The 16,879-nt window shown below is 45.1% G+C and overlaps 1 protein-coding gene across 2 annotated transcripts in view; it reads left to right on the forward strand.

Annotated features, from left to right (window-relative positions):
• The window catches only part of TIAM2 (TIAM Rac1 associated GEF 2), a 127,183-nt gene that overhangs the window by 23,534 nt on the left and 86,770 nt on the right, over nt 1-16,879 (forward strand). For both annotated transcript variants that reach the window (XM_030853085.2, XM_030853091.2), the window contains 2 exons: nt 5,019-5,191; nt 8,471-8,695. In XM_030853085.2, the coding sequence (XP_030708945.1) occupies nt 5,019-5,191; nt 8,471-8,695 (398 nt within the window). The remainder of the gene's footprint in view (nt 1-5,018; nt 5,192-8,470; nt 8,696-16,879) is intronic.

Consider the following 16,879-nt stretch of genomic DNA (forward strand, 5'->3'; position numbering starts at 1 on the left):
CCTGTATAATATGCCTCACTTAACATTCGTATACATTATTCATTCTCATAAGTAATGATTGAATTTAATAACTATTGCTCATTATTTTATAGGTATTTCTGTACCATTCTTTTAATACTTTTCCTGCATCTGGGGGTGGGAGGGGAGCCCCAAATAAGTTACCAAACGTAGTTTAGTTATTTGGAATACAGATCATGAATTTCTGTGCGTGTTCAAAACTCCAAAGAGGTATCCTTCCCAGCTTGTACAACTAAATTTCATCTGCATTATTTGATTTGTGTCACCTCGCCTCTATGAACTGAGAGTCTAACTGTCGTCACCAACAAATGCTTTTTTTTCTTCTTTTTTTGATGCAGAGGAAATAGGAGAAAGCATTTGCTTTGTTAAGACGATAAAGTTTTCTCGCAAGCATTTGCCACTTAAAAAATTATAATCGCCTCGCTCATGGTGGATGGATAGATTATTTGAAGTGATCTAAGGCTCTGAGTCAGCATCATGTTGATTTATACAGATGTGAACACAGAGCAGCCCCACAGCCTCTGGCATTTCTTCACAGCTGTCCTGTGACTCTTTGTCAGTGGAACCTGGTGTGGTGCGCAAAGTCAAACCTCATTAGCGGCCACCACCCTTCCTTGTCACGGGAGAAGGCAGAAACAGAAATCACGTCTGCACGCAGCGAGTGTGGAAGGCCCGGAGCTGTCTGCGGCGCTCCCCGTATTTAGAAATTGTGAGCCTTGTGGAGCTGGCGTCAATTCACAATTACCCAGAAGCCCCTCTCTGGGCAAGGTGCACCCGCGAAGGCATCTCCTCTCCTTTCCCTAGCAAACTGGAGGGTTTATAAAACCCAGGACCCAGCATCCCACACGGATGCAGTCCTCTTTTCCAACTTCTGCATTTGGATCCTTGCGATACCTTGTGGCTGAGGAGGGCAAAGAGCTTACCCAGCTTGGGTGTACTGGAGAGGTGGGGTTTTCTACTGGATGACGGAAGAGATTTGGAAGGTTGGAATTACGGGTCACATCCAGCAAGATAACATTTTGAAGGGATAAGTGCTGCTTTAAGGTTTAATAACCAAAGAGCTACCCAAGTACAGGATAGGGAGGTATAGCCGCAAAGTATTCCAAGTGAAAAAGATTTGAGGGTTTGATTTGCAGGCCATTCACAGTGGGTTTCCACTGTGATGAGGCTAAAATGAAAGTAAATGTGATTTAAAGAGCACACATGGTTGTTGGCCACATCATTAGAGGTGTCATGTCGTCTGCAGCTCCATCATTCCCCCCTGCCTCTGCCCTGGTCAGAGTTGGCCGTTTCTCTCCTTAGGGGCAGGATATTGCAGGAGACTTGTTCATAAACGAGCCAGTGGGTCTTGTAAAAGTTCCAGCTGAAGAGGGGAGTGAAAAATGTCCCCTCAGGGGAATGAGCGTCTGGAATTGTTTGTGACTCAAAGCCTGAAGCTGCATCCCATTCGTGCGGTATTTAGAATGGGTGCACTGAATTCTAGAATGTGTCATGCATAGGATGTGTCAGTCTTGTAAAAGAGACACTGAATTTATTCTGGTTCATCTGAGGTTGGGATAAGACTAATAAATGGAAGACAAGCTGATTGTGAATTAATGTAAAAAATACAACAGTAAAACAACAAACAAACCCACTGCCTCTTCCTGAGTTCCCTGCTACTGGAGACATTTGTGCAACGCCAGAGTGTTGGAGGCTTCCTGGGGGAAGTTCAGGCAGGGATCACTGAAGTTTGGAAGAGGGTGTCTCCAGGACCCTGTCCTCCATCGTGGCAGCTTCCCCGGGGAACTTCTGGTTGCCGACTTCGGGGGCAGGGATGGTCCTGACTTGTCTCTGATGATTGCAAGACCCACAGTCCTTCCTGGGTCCTTGCTGGTTAAACACTTGAAGACCCGTGGATAAAGGGTGCTTTGTAGGGGTAAATGTTATAAAGCACACATCCCTTTGTTTCCTTTGCAGCCAAGGAAAGGCATGGGATAGAGATGTTTTTTCCCCAGCATAACCTTTTCCATGTGGTTTTCTACACCTCTTTCCTCTGGGAATTCAATATGTTGAATTCAACTTTCTTGGCTTAGAATCCAAGTTGTAATATTTGGACTTAACTGTTTCATTTAATCATAGTTAAAAACATATATGTGTATATGTACACACACACACACACGTACATTTAAGCAGAATTTTTAAATTATCCTTGGAGTTTCTATGTAACTAAAGTAGAAAGAGTGTTTTTCAGAGACAGCGGCTATCAGCCAACCATCTGGTTGCCCACCTACATCGAATGTATAGGTATGCTAAGGGCGCAAATGTTTTTTAGGGTTCGGAGGATGTAATAAATTTTTAACAAGGGTAATTCTGCTTTCCATCTGTCTTTTCCAATGAGTGGATTTTCGTGCGGTTCACAGGGAACTTCCTGGGCAGAATAGTTGGCAAGGGGGTTAAAGCTGTCCCTCAAAACACACAGTACATAACCGAGGTCAGGAGGGGTGTTCATAAAGGAAGTTTAAGAAGCTGGTCATTCTGCCTGTGACAGGGGAGGACGGATGAGTGTGGGTTGAGAAGGTGGATTTGAAGGGAGACCGAGACTAATTTCTCTCCTTTCACTGGTGATATTTCTAGTAATACAGCCTCTCCTGCTTCCAGTGCTGTCCTGATCTGTTTCCTCTTTTTGCTTCCACTGACAACTGCCCAGGCTGACACCAGCTCCTGGGGTGGGGGGGGTGGACAGGGCAGGGCTGACGGCCACAGCATTGGGGGGTGGGGTGGGCACAGGAGGCTCTGCTGACGTGGGCGCGCAGCCCCTTTCCATCAGCCTCATTGCCCCCGCTTCAGAGATGCAGATTAAGTTAAACTCGACGTAACAGACTTAAGACTGATTTCCTGTTCCTTAAATTCGATAGCAACAGAATTCTGCAAATTGTTTGACATACTGGTCTGGTTCTAAAGCGAAATGGCCTGTTTTGGTTTCACGCTTCCGCGGGAGAGCTGCGTGCTGTCACGGTGGGGCGTAGGGTGGGGTTAGGGTTGGCAGTGTTCTGGCATCTGCCCAAGATCGCGTTCATTTCCTCTAGATGCCGCGATTCAAACCACCGCCCCTGGGAGCTCAGTGTTAGGGGCGCTGGGAAGTGAACATTAACCCTTTGGAAAGAATTGGGAGTTGGGTGGAGCTGGTGCTGCTCTGTTGTCCTCGGGTCCCATGGTCATGGGATGTCGCACAGGCTTTTCCCGATGGAAAGACTTGGGGACTGTTTCTAAGTCCATTCGTGGCTGGAAGAAAAGACAGGCTCAGACCTGCCGCAGTAGCTCTGGCCATAAACCTCTTGCTCCTTTCCCTTGTTCTAAGAGGCTCTCACAGCTTCTGTGTTTGGGTGAGTTTTGATTGTGGGAGGAGAGATCGCTCAGTGCTTCTTGAGATCAGAAGGTACCATGGAGGGAGAAAGCGCTGTCGTGAGCCAGGGTCCTGCGTTTTTGGATCCTGGCTTCTGTGCTATGCTGGGCTCCATTATATAAACTTGTGCGTCCAAATTAAGATCTGTTTTCAAGGGAAGAAGTGAAACTGGTAAGAGTGAGATAGTTTTCAAAACATGGAAACTTTTATGAATGAAGGCTCATAATGCAGTAGGGTAAAGCAGCCATGAAGTGGACCCCATCCGTTTACAGTGCAGGGGAAAGCAGGCTACTGCTTCATTAACTGTCAGCGTGAAACGTATTGCGTTGGCCAAAAGGTTCATTTGGGTTTTTCCGTAACATCTTATGGGAAAACCGGAATGAACTTTTCGGCCAGCCCAATATTTTCAAAGCAAGGGATGGTGCCCATATCATGATGGTACCATATCACTTACCAGCACATGAGAAGCGCTCAGAAATGTGGATTGGTTGAAGTTTTAAGGGATATTCAACAAGTAAACATACTTGTGAGTATTTTAGAATTTGCTTAAAAATTACGTCTCATGAGCTTCCCTGGTGGCTCAGTGGTTGAGAGTCCCCCTGCCGATGCAGGGGACACGGGTTCGTGCCCCGGTCCGGGAAATTACGTCTCATTAGAAAGCATTCCTATCGAATTATCAAAACAGATTCCTAGTAACTTCTGCCTAGAATGTCTTATTAGCTTATTAGGGGAAAGCTATGTACCTGCAAGCATGTGTAGCGGCACTTTCGGGTAATGTTTTAAAATACAGGGACATGTAGCTTCATTTTCCTCTCAGTCTAAATTAGCAAGATGGTAGTAATATTTCCTATCACTGTGAGATAAGAGAATATATTAAAATTAAGTTATTCTATGTGGCATTTGGAGAATAAACTGGGTACTTTCTCACAAATGGCAAAGTGCCCCAGGAGAACTCGGTTTCTTGTGACCCCACATTTTAAGTGTAGAAGTTCGCTTAGTTAATGAATACGGGGTTTTCTTCTGTCTCCTGCGTTTAGATCTCCTAAGAAGTGTGGTGCTGTGGTTATGAAGGAGGCACTCTGTGGTCAGCGTGCCCGGGTTCAGATCCTGCTCCACTGCAGTCCAGCTATGGGACCTGCAAAGTGGTGTAAACTCTCAGGCTTTCCATCTGTAAAATGGGACTAATAACTGCGCCTGCCTTCTAAGGCTGCTTTGGGCACCAAATAAGCCAGAGCATGTGAAATACTTAGAAGAATTCCTGACACAGAGTAAGCAACAATAAATGCTTGCTATTGTTATCACCATTATTACCTTTACAAGAAACATCTCATTTTCATCTGGGTTGATGCTAACACAACTAGGCATAATTTAGATACCAAAATTCCTTTTGTGATAAAAAGTCTTATTCAGTCATTTTCTTTTTTCTTTTCTTTTCTTTCCTTTCCTTTTTCTTTTATTTTCTCGTCTTTTCTTTCTGTCTCTCTCTCTCTTTGTTTTCCTCCCTCCCTCCTTCCCTTCCCCTTCCTTCCTTCTGTCTGTCTGTATCCTTTACTTCTCATTCCTTTCCTGGATAGATCCTCGTGACATGTGATGAGGACAGTGCTTCTCTCTTTCACAGGATGCACCCTGCTGTTTTATGAGACCTACGGGAAGAATTCCATGGATCAGAGTAGTGCCCCTCGGTGTGCCCTGTTTGCAGAAGACAGCATAGTGCAGGCCGTCCCAGAACATCCTAAGAAGGAAAATGTCTTCTGCCTCAGCAACTCCTTTGGAGATGTCTACCTTTTCCAGGTACTGCCAAGCTTTCTTTTTTTACTTTTTATTAGTTATCTATTTTATACGTATCAGTGTATCCATGTCAATCCCAATCTCCCAGTTCATTCCCCACCACCACCCCTCCCACCACTTTCCCCCCTTGGTGTCCATAGGTTTGTTCTCTACATCTGTGTCTCCATTTCTGCCTTGCAAACCGGTTCATCTGTACCATTTTCCTAGATTCCACATATATACGTTAATATACGATATTTGTTTCTCTCTTTTTTTTTAAAAAATAAATTTATTTATTTTTGGCTGCATTGGGTCTTCGTTGCTGCACGTGGGCTTTCTCTAGTTGTGGCGAGCGTGGGCTACTCTTCATTGTGGTACATGGGCTTCTCATTGCGGTGGCTTCTCTTGTTGCAGAGCACGGGCTCTAGGCGCGCGGGCTTTGGTAGTTGTGGCTCACAGGGTCTAGAGCACAGGCTCAGTAGTTGTGGCGCGCAGGCTTAGTTGCTCTGCGGCATGTGGGATCTTCTCGGACCAGGGCTCGAACCCGTGCCCCCCGCATTGGTGGGTGGATTCTTAACCACTGCGCCACCAGGGAAGTCCTGTTTTTCTCTTTCTGACTTACTTCACTCTGTATGACAGTCTGTAGATCCAACCATGTCTCTACAAATGACCCAATTTCGTTGCTTTTTATGGCTGAGTACTATTCCACTGTATGTATGTACCACACCTTCTTTATCCATTCATCTGTCGATGGGCATTTAGGTTGCTTCCATAACCTGGCTATTATAAATAGAGCTGCAGTGAACATTGGGGTGCATGTGTCTTTTTGAATTATGGTTTTCTCTGGGTATATGCCCAATAGTGGGATTGCTGGGTCATATGGTAATTCTGTTTTTAGTTTTTTAAGGAACCTCCATACTGTTCTCCATAGTGGCTGTATCAATTTACATTCCCACCAGCAGTGCAGGAGGGTTCCCTTTTCTCCACACCCTCTCCAGCATTTGTTGTTTGTAGATTTTCTGATGATGCCCATCTGCTGAGCTTTCTAAATGGAGGGTGGAGGCGATGGCTTGTGTCCTGCTAGGATGAGAAGGACCAGAATTAAGAGGCACAACTTAGCAATTTGAAATAGACTCAAAGCTGTCAGACTTTGGATTAAGGTTTAAGCAAGAAAATTGGCCTCTGCTGACTGCCAGGTACCGCAGGGTCGCTGGAAATGCAGCCATTCATCCAGCGAACGCTTCTTGGATGCCTGCCCCTGAAATGCCAGGCTGTAGCCCCTGGGCTGCCCTTCAGGATACAAAGAGAGAAGAATTACCGTCCTGTTCTGGACTAGTCCGTGATCTAGTGAGTACAAGATCCGAAGTTCCCAGAGTGGAAGTTTTTAAGTGAAAACCCAGAGAAAATGGACAGTAGAGGCTTAAGTTCTTCCCAGGAATCCCAGTGGAAGTGAAGAAGCTTTTTAGGAAAACCCTCATTGACAAATACTATAGGGTCTCATTACCCTGTGGAGGTGGTCTTAGGACGTTAAGATTCAGGTTATCTACTGTTGTGATTCTTAGAATCTTTCTAGCAAAGGCGGGGTCAGGCTGAGCTGTGGGTCCTGGTGCTCTCGTTGAGTCTGCAGTCATCTTGCAACACTTAACTTCTCTGAGCTTCAGACCCTTCAACCTGTAGGATAATAATAGCTTCTAGGATTGTTTTAAGGGTAAACAGTATGATTAGGCGTGTGTTAAGTGCTAAAGAAATTCTAACTGTTATGACTGTTGTTATTATGAATTAACTCCAGAGAAATGGGGGTGAGAGCCAGGAAGTGAAGTGTGCTTCTGAAATGCCTCCGAATCCAGTACTGGGTGTAGACACGACGTGAGCTGCAGATTCTGTGTGGCTGGAAGTTTCATGGAAACCCTCCTAGGTCCTCGATTCAGGTCGCTGATAAACTTGGTCCTGGCTGCCCCCAGGGCCCCTGTAGAACAATATTAGTTGTTTTGGGCCCCTTTGATTCTAGATTCTTTGGAATCTAGAATTGTGTGAAGTGTTTTGGGCAATAGGATTTCCCAGCACTAACCTGGTAAAGGCCCTGGGCCCCTAGCCTTACTGCTGTCCTCCACCTGACCTGACTGAAAAGAGTTTGATTTTCCTTCTTTTAACAGAAAGGTTTGCTTGAACTTTCTGTGGTGCTTTAAAGCAAAGTAACAAACTGGTGTTCATATGAATTGTAGGAAAGGTAAATACATTGGATTACATCTGCATGGACTTAGGGGGAGGTATGAAATGAATATTTTATTTTGTGATTCAGGATAAATATCCTTAGTTTTTAAGAAATTTTCCCGGTAGTTCCCATTGTGCGATCCCCCAGGTCACTGGAGGATTAACCTCGTGGTGTGAACGTGTGTGGTTACCTCTGGGCATCAGGGGAAACTGAACGTGCGTTTCAGCCTGCTTAGAATCATACATCTTTGCCCATTCTGCTTTGTTCAGACCTTCTTTACTGTTTTTAAAATAAAATATTCTTATATGAAAATACTATATGGTCATTGTGTCTGAAGGTACTGAAGGGTAGAAAAAGAAAACCGCTATCCATATTCCCAGTATTCACAGACGACTATTTTAATATTATTGTGTCCTCCCCAAAATGTTCTTTTATCGTTATTTTCCATAATTGAGTCCATACCATAGATGAAATTTCATATCCAGGCTTCACAATGTAACCATTTAGTCCTAATATTTTCTCATCGTATTAAAATTATGGCGATAAACCGCTTTTTAGAGAGCCGCGTGAGGCACGCTGCATGGATATGCCCTGGTTTTCTTATTCCTCCCCTATTGCTGGTGTACACCTTGATTCTATCAATAGCTTGTCTTCCCGTTCTATCTGGGGCCATGTGTCACTCTCGATGTTCTCACAGGCCCTCTGGAGTAAAGGAAGCCTGTGGACCTGTGTTGAGTGTGTTTTTGTTTTTTTTTTTTTTGCGGTACGCGGGCCTCTCACCGTTGTGGCCTCTCCCGCTGCGGCGCACAGGCTCCGGACGCGCAGGCTCAGCGGCCATGGCTCACGGGCCCAGCCGCTCCGCGGCATGTGGGATCTTCCCGGACCGGGGCACGAACCCGTGTCCCCTGCATTGGCAGGCGGACTCTCAACCACTGCGCCACCAGGGAAGCCCTGAGTGTGTGTTTTTAAAATTAAACAGTTTTTATGAAGCGAAGGTACTTTGGGGATTTACATATTCAAGCCCAGCCTGCCACTTTGGAGAACACTTTTGTGGTGAAACAATTCCAAATCGCTTTTTTCCCCGTGTTTAGGCCACCAGCCAGACAGATCTGGAGAACTGGGTCACTGCCATCCACTCGGCCTGCGCATCCCTTTTCGCAAAGAAGCACGGCAAAGAGGACACAGTTCGGCTGCTGAAGAACCAGACCAGAAACCTCGTTCAGAAGATAGATATGGACAGCAAGATGAAGAAGATGGCGGAGTTACAGCTGTCCGTGGTGAGCGACCCAAAGAACCGGAAAGCCATAGAAAACCAGGTACAGGTTACTTACACGTGTTTCCTCCCATTGCTTAAGTCACTCAGGGCACACTCAGATGGGGGAACCGGTTCCTACACCTCTGCGGGGAGTAGTTTCTGTGGCTTTTTGGTTCAAGTACTTAATGGCTGCACTTTTGTCGTATGAGGGATGTGATGTGCTTTGCAGCCTTTGGTGGCTGTGTATGTGCACTGGGACATTTTGTGACCAAATCTTGTTCCCTTGTGTTGAGTAGCTCCTTGCCTGGATGATTCTCTCATATATTGGCACTTTCGGAACAAAATGTATATGATAAAACTGTTGGAAGATTAGACACATACGATTCTAATATAGAAGATGGCTGTGAAAGAGTAGTTTGGTATAATACAGCTATTCCTGTGTCTGTGGATTAGAAAAAAAACACTAATTTTTTGGTTTGTTTTTTCTGTTTATAACAGATAAGGTGCTAAGGAAGATGCTTTCTTTGGCCTGTCTCCACATTCACATCATAATTAAACAGCTACTTTCTATGCTGTTTGCATTTTAGAGGAGAGGGAGAAGCTTAGTTTCTGTTTTCCTTTACTCAGACAGCCTGAGCACTTACACAAGTGTCGGTGAAATTTCTAGCACCCCTCTCTTCATTCAGTTTACCTGGGAAACACACTGAGGTAGAGATTTGCATGTGAGGAGTTTTATTAGGACCATTCTCAGGAGTAAGGGAGTGAGGGAGCGTGATTAAGGAGGGACTCGTTGAATTGTGTTGAGCTGAGCCTACAGGGGGCTTGGGGAGCTGGGGTGGCCATTCAGAATTGCTTGCTTCCAGTGAGGCATGTCGTGTCATGCCATGTCTACTGGTCAAAGCAGCTGCCTTCAGAGGAGGTGGGTTCCCATTCTTGCGCCGTGAGCAGCTAAGGGAAAGAATGCCTCTGTCTTGAAAGGGAGGTCTGGTGGTGCACAACAGTATCCACTACAGTCCCTTCAAAATCAGTGTCAGATGATTTGGGAACTTAAAGAGGGATAGGGCGAAGATGGGTTGGCGTGTTCCTGAATTTTTCATACTTTTTACTTTGTAAATTATAGAGAGACCTGGTTCTTTAAAAAAAGTTCCATGGCAATACAACGATTTGGACACGCCATCAGAAAAGAATTTTCCCTATAGCATTTGATTTAAATCACAAATCAAACGGTACATTATCAATCTTCTATTTGTGTTTGAATATTTAACCTTGCTTAGAATTTTTTTTTCTGCCTGCATATATATGAAGAACTTAGAACGTATAGAAAGAAATGTCTGGCTGTAAATAAGAAACTGATGAACGGCATGCATTCAAGTGTTATATTTGCGTTACACTAAGAATTTGGGATTTACCAATTGGCAATAGCAAAATAACCAAGTAATTCCCACCTCTTGCCCCTTCATCAAGTATTTCTAAATGATGCACAGTTGAGACAGATCTTCTGCTGACACCTGGATCCATCGTTGCCTTCTCCTTTTCTGATACCCTGTGTCGTCTTTCTCCCTTCCCAATTCTTCCCTCTCGCTTATTTGTCCATCTTCAGATATCGACATACCTAACAGATGCCTATAGCTTCAAAATATAAACATAATTATAAAATATGGACCCTGTTTCTAAAAAATATATTAGTTAGTTAGAAAGCAGGCCTCCTAAACATGAAACTAAAGAATATTCTAGAATGGTATAAGTTAGTACCAACTAGCATAGTCTTCAAATGCTATGAGGCATCAGGGGTTGAGCTGTGCTGTGATCTAGAGGAGATGGAGGAGACTTCCTGGAAGCATATGGCCTTAAAAAATTGGTAAGAGGTGTGCTGGTATGAAGGCTGATCCAGGCTGGGAGGAGAGTGGGCTGCATGGTAGGACAGCTTGGAGGTATAGTTGACCTTTGAATAACGCAAGGATTAGGGGCTCCAACCCTCCAGTGTGTAACTTACAGTTGGCCCTCTGTATTCAGCCAACCACGATCGTGTGGTACTGTAGTATGTAGTATTTACTTAAAGAACATCTGCGTATAAGCGGACCCGTGCAGTTCAAATCCTTACTGTTCAAGGGTCAACTGTTGGAGTAACAGTGGTTGCTTGAGGCTCCTGAGCACGTGGGAGCAGAGGTGTGGGCTAAGAAGTGACGAATAGCTGGTGGTTTGGTGGGACAGGTACTGGTGCCGCTTTCTCAGGGTCTTAAAAGTAACCCTGGGATAGGGCTTCCCTGGTGGCGCAGTGGTTGAGAGTCCGCCTGCCGATGCAGGGGACATGGGTTCGTGCCCCGGTCCGGGAAGATCCCACATGCCGCGGAGCGGCTGGGCCCGTGAGCCATGGCCGCTGAGCCTGCGTGTCCAGAGCCTGTGCTCCGCAACAGGAGAGGCCACACAACAGTGAGAGGCCCGCGTACTGCAAAAAAATAAAAAAAAATAACCCTGGGATATAAGGTTTATTATAGGCTCTAGATCTAAGGGAGGAATATAGGTTTTTAAGTTGGGACGAAAATCGTGATGAATGCGTTATCTTTGGAAGATTAATCTGGCAGTGGCTTGGCGGTGGTGATGCTGGTGACGGGCAAATTGAAGTAGGGAAAAGTGTTGGGTGGTGGAATGGCCCTGATCCGGATGTGCAGTTATGAAGGCCTGGCCCAGAGTAACACAGCAGAAGTTTAACAGTTTATACGGAAAATGTTTTTCAAGAGTACATCATTTTCTCTAATTTTATAGAATATTAAGGATAGTTTCCTATGCCCCTGAATTGAAACAGAATATGCTATTTATTTCAGGAGTGCCGGCTAACAAGCTACAAAATAGTGTTTCCAAGGAACTGAAAGGGAAGTTGAAACTGCCAGGGAGAATAGAGGGAGTGGAAGGGTTTGGGGGGTTTTGACAAGGACACAGCTTCTGGGGACAGACACGTCTCCGCCCTTGGCCTGCTTCTGCCTAGAAGCCTCACCCTGTTCATGTCTGGGAAGGGGGCCAGTCTTGAGACAGGTCCAAACCGCGCAGCTTCCTGTCTGGGGCATGTAGCGATGTGATGCTGTGTCACCTTTACACGACAAATCAAAAAGCTTGAGGAGAAGGAGAAATAGCTTTTCCTGCATTTTCTCTGTACTACGTCTCCTCTGGGGTCCTGAATTTCCAGGATCCGAAAGTCTGTCATCAGAGATGCAACGCATGGATTCAGGTGCGCCAATTAAAAATTGCATATTGATTGTAGTGGGAAAAGGTATGGTTTTAACTTTTACTGGCGCTCTAAAATTTAAATTCAAAGGCATACTTTAGTCCAGTGGAGGGGATGCCCAGCTTGGAGTTTTCAGGTCCTTGTGTGTTGTCAAATGTTTAGGTCCAGGGAGAGAAAAGGGAAATTGGGCAACACTGAGATGCTCCTGGCCTTTTTTTCCACCCCCTCCTTTTTCTTTCTCTCTTTATGGCCACAAGAAGTCCAAGCAAACATTTTTTAAAAATTTAAATTTTCATTAAATGTAACTTTATTTCTTTTTTCATAGTTGGTAAATGCTTAATTTATGATGTCAAAAGTGGTGCTGTTCTCTCTTGGGAGGGGGGAATTACTTTCACATAAATCCCTACACAAATCCAAGGGTCTATGGTGGTCGGTTGGCCTGAAGAGAAGCTTTTTTAGAATTAAATTTAATTATTTTAATTTTTTTTACTGCGTTGGGATTTTGCTGCTTCGCGCAGGCTTTCTCTAGTTGCAGCGAGCGGAGGCTACTCTTTGTTGCGGTGCGTGGGCTTCTCATTGCGGTGGCTTCTCTTGTTTTGGAGCACGGGCTCTAGGCATGCAGGCTTCAGTAGTTGTGGCACGTGGGCTCAGTAGTTGTGGCTCACGGGCTCTAGAGCGCAGGCTCAGTAGTTGGGGTGCACGGGCTTAGTTGCTTCGCAGCACGTGGGATCTTCCCGGACCAGGGCTCAAACCCGTGCCCCCTGCACTGGCAGGAGGATTCTCAAGCACTGTGCCACCAGGGAAGTACCAAGAGAAGCTTTTTTAAAGAAAGGGTAATTATTACTGGTGGCCCATTATGCATTCTTTGACAGAATCATTACATCAGTTATTTTAAGCACACTGTCCTAATACTGCTGTTTTTTCATTTCACTTCTCCCCTCCCCCCTTCCCCTTGCTCTCACCCCTTCCCCTACTCCCCGCCCCTGCACACATTCACCTTCTCATATTACACTTCTGAATGTCTGGTAAGAAACAATTTGGGTTGATCTTTAGACATTCCACCTGAAAATATTCTCCTTACCATATTGGCAGTTGTTAAGGTTGTAATTTATCTATGTTTTCCCAGAAGACTTGTGGTGGGTAACATGAGTTATATTTGCTATACCCACTGTCTTTAACTTTTGCCAGATGGTTGTGAAGAGAGCTGTTTGCTCTTTACTTGCAGACACAGAGAGTATGAAGCATTAAGGGCGGAAACAAGCACATGCTTAGAATTGCTTTTATGAGATGGTTTTGGACTAGAGAATGTTCTGTGATGCTACAAAGGCAAAGGTATTTACCAATCAAGATCAGTAAGAACCTGATCTCCTACATATCCCATAAGTATATAGTTTTCTCCAAAGTACTGAGCTGTGCTTTATCCAGTTACCATTTAAAAATCTCAACTTCACTGTATTTTATTTTACATAATAGAAAATATTTATTTACATAGCGCTTTGCCCCAGAGATCCCAAGAAACTCAGATATAGTCACTTACAGCCTTGTAACAGCTGAACTGAAGGTGCACGTTACATCACGTGAGAGGAAAGTCTCTGGAACAGGTTTTCTTGGAAGTGCCGAGGCAGAGGAGTTCCTTGTCAATGCCCTTTCCAGATAAAAAGACACTATCACAGTAGTAACGGCTGAGTTTCATACCGCTGTGTGTAGAGACATGCTTTGCCTAAAAGCGGCCATCGTACGGGCTTGTCCCTGGGCGGCGACTCTGGGACAGGATGATGCAACTTAAATTTGGGCATATCCAACGTGGAGCAGACCGTCCACATGTTGGATTCCTTTTGAAGTCCTGAGGGAGAAAGAGCTGTAAATTAAGTCCAGTTAGTACTTTCCTTTCCTTCCCGTTTGTTATTTTAAACAAGTGAACAAGGACAAAACCTCCCCGCCCTTGGGCGGGTCTTGGCCTCCGGCCAGCCGTCTGCCCTCCCCATCCCGACTCTCTGGGCCTTTCTCACTTCCCGGGGTTAGTGAGGCTGAGAGGGAGGCAGGGAGGTGGTACCTTGGGAGGAGCAAACTGGCAGCGGGTGGGTTTGGGACTGGCTGGGTTCTGTGAACCACCGCAGGCTTCAGTTTCAACATTCAAGTTTGAAAATCATAACAAGGAGGGATTGAACTTAGACCATCGGAGACTGCGGTGAAGGGAAAGAAAATGAACAAAGCCTCGAGGAAGATGTGATCTGAGAGGCGTGGGGGAAGCCATTTGGGCAGTAAAGCATCGGAGGTTTTCGAGAAGCGGGTTTGAGGGAGACAAGGCCAGATTACGGAGGAGCTGGGCCAGGACAAGCCTTCCTTCCGCAGGCCGCAGGGACCTGGTGGACGGGCTGGGGGCAGGAGATTAACATTCAGTCTAGTTCAGCGAACGTTTACTAAGTGCAGACTCTGGGCCAGGTGAGGGTGCAGACTGGGAATTCGAAGATGCTGTCTTTGCCCTCAGGGTGCTCGCAGTCTAGCAGAGTGACAGACAGCTGAGCATATAATTTCAACATAATAGAATGAATTCAGAGCAGATGATATTCCAGAGTGTTGTGGAAGACACACATGAAGTTTAGCCTCCTGTGTAGTCATGGAGGACTTCCTGGAGGAGGGATGCCTGCATTGCTTCTTAAAGAATGAGGAGTTAATCAGGAGAGGAATGGAGAAGGAAATTCCAGGCCGGGGGTCAGCACGAGCCAAGGCAGAGCACTCTGAAATGCTGTGGTCACCCTGGCAGTTTGAATTTTCAGCACACGGTATGCAGGTGCTGAGAGATGACGAGTGTAAGCAGGACTGTCTTCTCTTTTCCCTGTAAGGCTGCAGAGGCTGCCGGTTTTGCCCTTCCTCAGATGCCTCTTCTGCACAAGGTCAGAGAGGTTTGCATCTAAAAAGCAAATCTGACCATGGGATTGCCAGGATTAAAAATCCCCCAGTGGACCCCATTGCTTACAAGATAAAGTCCCTGACAACCTCACCCCACCTCGACCTTTAGCTACAACACCAAACTTCCTGTAGGTTCCACTTCTCTCTTTGGGTTTTCCCTCAGGCAGAGAGGACCCACGTAGACCACACATGGAAACTGCCCTATCCCACCTGCCCCTGTCATCAGGCTCACCCCTGCTTGCCTGTGATGAAGGATTTAGCTCCTCCAAGGAGCTGCCCTTGACCCCCTTTCCCACCTCGCCATCAGGCACCTTTCTATATTCCCATGATTCTCAGGGTCTCTCTTTATCTCACGCATTGTTGTGTAGTTATCCCTTTGCGTATAAGGTCGCTCCTAGTATGAAATAAGAGCTCCCAAAGGGTGGGTGACTTTCTCCCCATCTGTTTCTCTGGTACTTGGTTCCAGGTTCTGTCTCCTTTCCTATTCCCTGGGCTGGTCCCCACCCCAGCCCCTCACCAGCTCCTGGCTACCAGGCTTCACTCCTTCATTTCCCAAGGAATGTCCTCTCATTTTCTCTCCGTCCTCATGGTTTCTGAGTCTACTTCTCAAGGCTCCTATCTCAGGCCAGGATCCTGTATGATTCTACAGTAACTCCGTGCGGACCACTTGTCTGAATCACCCACCTGATGGATGAGTGGTTAGACGCTGGGAGAGGTGAGGGAAATGGCCCAGTGTCACACAGCTGTCAGGTGGCAGAGCATAAACACGGATCTGTGCTCCTAACCAAATCAGGCCTCTCAGTGAGACTTCAGTGAGTCAGACTGTGCTTCACTTGCTAAGGAACCATGGATGAATGGTTTTGTGTAAAGTAGAAATTAATCCTTAATTTACGTATTTTCATAACTTGGGTTTTTCAGCTTGATTTGATGGGAAATGTATTTATTATGAATGCACTCGGTGAGTGGATTTCCTAGCATGTGAATTATATCTCAAAGGGAAGAACAAAACAAAACTGATTTTCTAAACCTGTGGCTGGTTATTCTAACTATGGGCAAACTTCAGTGTCTTCTGTGTCACTAGCTGGGTTCTTCTGCGGAGGTGGGTGTTAGTGCTTGGAAAATATTGCATAGGAGTTTTTCAACTTACTCTGCCAGAAAGGAAAAATGAATTATCTTTTAGGACCAACCTAGAAATGGACAAATGGCCAAATACTGTGATCGAATGACTAAACGGCAGAAAATATTTTTCTAGGAGTCTTGGGTGTGGTAGGAATGTACTTGTCATCTTTTTTATGTATCACTTATTCAACTGTTATTTTTAGCATGAACCTTCATCTCCTTCCTCTCCCACTTTCCAGAGCAGACCGTAGCCTTTCTGAGCTCATTAAATAAATATAGCTATATTAGCAATAAAGAGGAAACTTTTGCATTGCATTTGTGTCAGTGCTTAAAAATGGGAGTTCTCCTCAATTTTTTGTTGATAATTTTTCTTTTACAAATGAAAGATAATGAAAACTTCCTTTGCGTGACTTGTCTTCATGTTATTTTTGTGTTTTGTGCACAGGTATTAAAGAAATGAAAGCTCAAGTCCCATAGAAGTTGAATTTTGATTTTCATGTCCTGATGAAATAAATGTCTGGGGCAGTTATCAGTACTTGTGGAATGTAGGAAAAAGGGGGGGAAAAACAGTCTTGGGTTAAAGGAATTGATCTGGGGCATTTTCATTTTTGATCATATTAGGAAAAAATCTCCAGAAATTCCCTGATAAGTGTGAGGTTGGATAATATTGCTATTTTGGTGACGATGGTTGAAATTTACTGCGGTGGTATGTGTCATAGATACAAAACTGTCTTCTATTTGTCCCTTTCATTTAAGGAAAATGTATCCGTATCTCATCTTTTGAGGGATAAAGGGATAAAAATAAAATGTCTTTCCTTTTAGTTAACATTAATTTGGGGCTGAACTTGAAGATCAAAGCTGGTAGGAAATTGAGAGGCAAGATTGTTCACCCAAATGAGAGTGTGGGTAGTCTTACATCTTCTCTGTAGAACACCTGGGGATTTGTGGGTAGAAATGCAGTTGACAATCAGATGAAGATTTAACTGCAAGTTGCTA

The sequence above is a fragment of the Globicephala melas genome, chromosome 14, assembly GCF_963455315.2.
Source record: "Globicephala melas chromosome 14, mGloMel1.2, whole genome shotgun sequence".
Taxonomy (NCBI): domain Eukaryota; kingdom Metazoa; phylum Chordata; class Mammalia; order Artiodactyla; family Delphinidae; genus Globicephala; species Globicephala melas.